The following is a 6,000-nucleotide window of genomic DNA, read 5'->3' as shown; positions in this document are numbered from 1 at the left end:
TTTCTGTACAAAAACATTATTCAAATTTATACACCGAAGCTAATGGCAGTAAACCCAGCTCTAAGCAGATTACAAAGCAGTGGCCAAGTGCCACAATGCTCCACCACCATTGTTAATTCTCAATGAACGGCTCTTGATACAATACTAACATAGAAATGCAATGTACTCTGTTGGTTCCAAAGATAATAAGCTTAACTAGAATTTCTAGTGCTAATTGTTCACGACTGAAATTTTACCTTATTTTATCTGAAAACACTCACTTCATGAGCACTAAAGACAGTGGGCCAGCAAAACATGATGAAGATCTACGTCAAGCCCCACCCAATGTCACACTGACAAATGGACGACATCCTTATTTTGTTCGAGAAATTCATTGCAAGCCTCAATGATTTTGCACAGATCAGAAGACAGTCCAGTGATGTCACGGGTGAAGTATGGGAGAACTTGAGGGGTTGCCTGGATGTAATACGCAATCTGGAAAAAGTAAAACAAGTAGTTGTATTATCCACAGCGGAAACATGCCAGCCTACAAACTGTATCCTTTGCTTCCACTTGTTTAGCAGTCCAGATTTGTTGGGAATTCTCCCTAATTGGAAATTGCAAAGGAACTGAAATAATACAAAATAGCAATGCCCAAGGATAGTTCCAAGTTTCTTATGGAATACCTCTCTTACCGCTGGTATCAAGTACATTGACACTGCCCCTCCACTTTAAATTGGGGGTGAGTGGGGGAGGGATTGAGGAAAAGAGGAAACTCATCTGCAATGCCCATTACTCATCTCTTTCTTCTCTGACACAAACTGAAAAAATGCGGGCAAGAAAGTGGACAGACCAGTTCATGCCCAAGTAGCAAGGCTACGTTATAAATGTTTGCACATGAAGAACAGGCACCAGTTTCTCTGAAACCACAAGATGATCCCTTCAAGAAATGTGCATTAAAAATAGCACAGCAAGAGTTGCACTAGGTGTCACTTGTCAACATTAAATGTTTGGATTCTTTTACAGTGTCACAATCAATCATGTTACGGGGGAGGGGGGGTGGAAGTGGGTGCAAGTTTGAAAGGGGAAAAGACAAATTCATATGGCACTGGATCATGCCTCTTAATGTCATCCCAAAGCAGTGAGAGTAGAATGAGGGTATGGGGTAATCTGACATGCACTGAATTATAACTGTGTGTAGACACAGGGACATGTTGTCCACATCACTGAAGTCTGCAATAATAATACAATATAAACACATGTATAAAATTTATGTTTAATGACAACAATTGTACCACAATGTTACCCACATTAGTAACTTACATACAAAATATATATATAATTTTAGCAGCTTTATTGTAAAAAAAATTAAGCTAAGGTGCTGCACATCAATATAAGAATATAAATTAATCGATGCATTGTTTTATAAGGAGCATAATGCCATAATGTATTATTCTGCTGTGGAATTGAATTGGGTTCCCTTTAAAGCCAAACAATTCTTATGGCGAAATCCAATCCCACTCAGAAGTTAATTGTTATTTAGGGTGAAAACCAGAATGCTGTTGTCTGAGGGAAAGCCAATTGCAGACACTGTGGCTCCAGTCCTTTCCTGAATAGTGTTTCCATACATTCCCAATGCCAGACAAGAGACTGGATGAAAGCAAGCTAATTTTTGAAAAGTTTGCCTATGCCAATTGTGCACACCCAGGAGCTCTCCAACTTTGTCCCGGAGTCTCCGATAATTTACGAAAATAGATGAGCAGTGGGCCCTGTGTCGCTCTTGTTCTCTATTCTAACTCCTCCATAGCAGTGCAAGTCATGGCTTGTGTGCAGCCTACTAATACTGTGTCAACCACCAATCAGAGGACAAGAGAGGCCAACTTTTCGAAAATAAGGGTGAGATGATTATTATTGTTGCTGCTGCTGCTATTGCTTCTCCTCCTTTGATTCATTCTTCACTCCACCCACCCCTATACACCCCTCTCTCCTTCCTTTACCCACAGCAGCCCCCTATACTCAAACAGTAATAGTATTGCACTCAATCCATTAATTTTATCATACTGAATATGAGCTTAAATTATTACGAACATCTAAAAACAATCAAAATAGAAGTTGCATTGCTTTCAATAGAACGGGAAGTGCAGTTGAGAGTACAAGCAACAGCCAATATTTGCACATGCTTAGTGCTGGCAACAGAAGACTAATTTCTCCCCATTATTTATTAACTATCAAGTTTTAGATGCATGATGAGATTTTCCTCAAAAGTACACAGATCACTAACTTCTGGTGGCATGAGGGTGGGACAGGTGACATTGTAGCTTCAGTTGTTTAAAAACAAAATAGATTTCTCAGTGCTTGCTGGCTGGCTGTCAGGACACATTCATAAGGCATTGCTCACTGTGGGGCACATCTCACACCCTCTGGACTTGCCCCATTGTTAAAGGTGCATCACAAATTAAAGTTCTTAATGTGTCAGTTGAATTGGCCCAAATTGCTTTCAGGGTCTCATGGCCAGCTAATAGGAAATGTTCCTAAGGTGAAGGATCAATAAAGAAAGTGTGAGGCTCATATGATGTGAAACTACAAGTTGATATTCCACTTTTATATTATAAATGCAACAGCTGAGAAATTGCTTAAAGTATGTCAGTTGGAAAGGCAAGAAGCACAAGGATTAATGAGACAAAAAAACTGAGTTTCTGTCAGAGTCTGAAGTATGAAATTTGCTTCCAGAAAACCAAGAGAATTTTTGTTCACTGCTGTCAAATTTATGTCACCTTTTGCAGCTATTTTAGTGGGTGCACGGAACTGTTTCTGGTGGGGTTTGAGAGAACAGAGGGATGCAATGGGGGCATAGTTGGGCAATCGAGTGGTGGGGACTGGGGTTGTATGGTTGGTATGGAATTGTATGGTGTGCGGTTGGCATTGCTGATCAGTTCTGATGTAGGGGCTAAGATCAGACCAGGGTTACAAGTTGGCTTTATTTGGAGTCAATTTAAACCAGATCTGGGAAGATGGCCAAAGGCAGAACATAATGAAAAACACAATGATGCTGGAGGAACTCAGCAGGCCAGGCAGATTCCATGGAGAAAAGCAGGTGGTCAATGTTTTGGGTCAGGACCCTTCTTCAGGACTGAAGATAGGAAAGGGGGAATCCCAATATATAGGAGGGAAAAGCAGAGCAGTGATAGGGGCCTTAATATAATCTACTGCATTCGGTGTGGCCTCCTCTACATTGGTGAGACCAAGCGCAGACTAGGTGACTGTTTCGCAGAACACCTGCGCTCTGTCTGTAACCGCGATCTGCATCTCCCTGTTGCCAGTCACTTCAACTCCCCCTCCCACACTATCTCTGATATGTCAGTCCTCGGCCTCCTCCATTGCCAGGAGAATTCCAAGTGCAACCTGGAGGAACAGCACCTCATTTTCCATCTTGGAACTTTACAACCTAACAGCATGAACATTGAATTCTCCCACTTTAAGTAATCCCCACCCCCAACCACCCACCATGCTTCTTCCCTTTCCTCACCTATCTCTTTTTCTACCTTTTTCTTCCTTTCTCTCCCCCAGTGGATCTGCTCTCCTCTCCCCTCCACGTGCCTATCACTATCTCTTACCTGCAACTACCTATCGCCACCTTGTGCCCACCCTGTCTCCCCTCTTTTGTCCACCTATCGTTGCTCTGCTTTTCCCTCCTATATATTGGGCTTTCCCTTTTCCTATCTTTAGTCCTGAAGAAGAGTCCTGACCCGAAACATTGACCGCCTGCTTTTCTCCACGGATGCTGCCTGGCCTGCTGAGTTCCTCCAGCGTCATCGTGTTTTTCATCTAGATTCCAGCATCTGCAGACCTTGGTTTCTCACAGAAGACATAATGGTCGTCCACTCACTTTGCTTAGATTTGCTGCTACCCTTTGGTTTTTTAATTAAGGCCTCACCCCCTTTCACACATCTGAATACTAATTTTTGTAGGAAGACTGATTGAGGAGTTGTAATTTCATACTATTTGTTTCATAAAATGTGCTCCGATCTAGTCCAATAGTTCACATCACCCACCCAGCCCACTACCCTCCCTCCTCTACTCACCATCCTCCATCCATCACTTCCCAATCCTATTTCCTCACCTCTGCCGCCTTATTCATTCCATTCCTGTCTTGATCTCTTCTCTCCCCTCCTTCCCTGTCTCCCGGTTATCTTATTCATTCTACTTTAGCCCACTACCTTCAATTATTCATTCCCTCATCCCATTCCTGGTTTGCTACCAACTAAATCCAGTTTAGTTTAATATAAACTAAAAATAGAAAACGCTGAGCAGATCAAGCAGCATCTGTGGAATGAGAAATAAAGTTAATGTATCAGGTCCAGGACCTTTATCAGAAATGGGAAAGAGTTAGTTTTAGGCAGCAAAGGTGGTGAGGGAGGGATGATTAGAACCAAAGGAATAACTTTTATAGGGTGGGATCAGATGACTAAATATGGTAGTAGGAGTATCAGTTAAGACCACATTAAACTTCTATCTGCATTAAGTGTTGCTGATGATAAGATGGTAGGACATGCCTTGCAGACTAAAACAAAAACTGAGCCAAAATGAAGACAGGCAGAAATAACCAGTTCTGATTCAGACAAAAAGAGTTACCTAAAGAGGAGAATTCAATATTGTCCAGGAGGTTGCAACATGTCCAGACAGAAGATGAGGTATCATTCCTCAAACTTGTGTTGGGTCTCATTGTTATTTCAGATTTCCAGCATCTAGTTTTTTGGTTTTCAGTTTAGTTTACTGCTGGGGAAACATCAGAGAATTTGGAGTCGAGTGAAACCAGGTCTGGGAAGATGGCCAAAGGCCATTACACATAGGAAGCAGCGCTTGCTGCCAAGGAGACAAAAGGTCCCAAGCAATGGGCCAAAGAGCAGATGCTGAGAGGTTAGTTGGTAATGAAGGGTGTTTAGAGATTGTGAACAATGGGGATTAACAATCCAGGAACACCGGTCATTAAAAACTACCTTGTAGATGCAGAAGCAATCAAAATTGTGGGAAAACTTTCTTCATCACAATGAATACAGGATCTACTGTATTCATGCAAAGCATTTGTAAGACATCATTTGGAATACTGTGCTCAATTCTGTGTAATTCAAATCTGGATATATAGCGTATATAACACATACACACACACACACACACACACACAGGTTTTAGTAAGAAAATGCATCATTTAATTAGGATGCAATTTGGGATGAAGAGACTCAACTATGAGATAAAAAAGACTAGTTAAACTTGGATTACAAATCTCTGGAAATGCAGAAATAAAAGAATAATCTGGTGAGTGTTTCAAATAATCACCAAAGAGGCTGTCAGAATACTCTGCTTGAGGATGACAGAGCAAGGAGGCATAAATCTGCACTTAATCCCAGGACCAATACAGAAAATGTCCCTTCACTTGAAATATTATGGGAATGCTGGAGTTAAATTCTCCAGAACATCAGATATTTGGAAATAATAGTGTTAGAAAAAATGAAGAAGATTGGAATTGCACAGAAGCAGCTTCAGAACCAACTGGAATAGTCATTCAGGTTGATCATCTCAATAGTTTACACCCAACACAATATTATGATTTTATGCCTTATTCTCCCCTGCATTCCTGACGTAATTGATCCTTGCTGTTAATGATTTACAGCTTTAGAGATAAGTAGTCACTGTGGACCCAAGTTTAGAAGATATTGGTGGTTTATTAACCAGCATGTTTAGGATCCTCATGAAAGGTCCACACACAGTACTTATAGCAGGGCTACTGGACAGTAAGTTAGAGCAGGATTTCTGGCCATTTGGCTTTCCCTAACCCAATGGCAAACATCCCCACAAATATCCCACAGTAGATCATCCCATTAGTTGTAAAACTAAGTGTTAGTGAGAGAAACTGTATTGTTTTTCAGGAAAGTCATGGACCCAGCAAAATAACTGTTTGGAAGTATTGGTCTCAATCCAACACGTGTAATACATGCAAGTCATTTTTTTTTGTGATACTGCTGC

At 41.2% G+C, this 6,000-nt stretch overlaps 1 protein-coding gene across 1 annotated transcript in view; it reads right to left on the bottom strand.

The window, feature by feature from the left end:
* Positions 1-312: 312 nt before the first annotated feature.
* acot11a (acyl-CoA thioesterase 11a) overlaps positions 313-6,000 on the bottom strand; it is a 59,389-nt gene continuing 53,701 nt past the window's right edge. Inside the window, 1 exon segment of the mRNA XM_052011455.1 lies at positions 313-474. Within this exon segment, the coding sequence (XP_051867415.1) occupies positions 328-474 (147 nt within the window). The 3' untranslated portion in view covers positions 313-327.

The sequence above is a fragment of the Pristis pectinata genome, chromosome 3 (assembly GCF_009764475.1).
Source record: "Pristis pectinata isolate sPriPec2 chromosome 3, sPriPec2.1.pri, whole genome shotgun sequence".
Lineage (NCBI taxonomy): Eukaryota > Metazoa > Chordata > Chondrichthyes > Rhinopristiformes > Pristidae > Pristis > Pristis pectinata.
The sequence above is the reverse complement of the archived record's forward strand: the minus strand, read 5'-3'. Positions and strand labels throughout refer to the sequence as shown.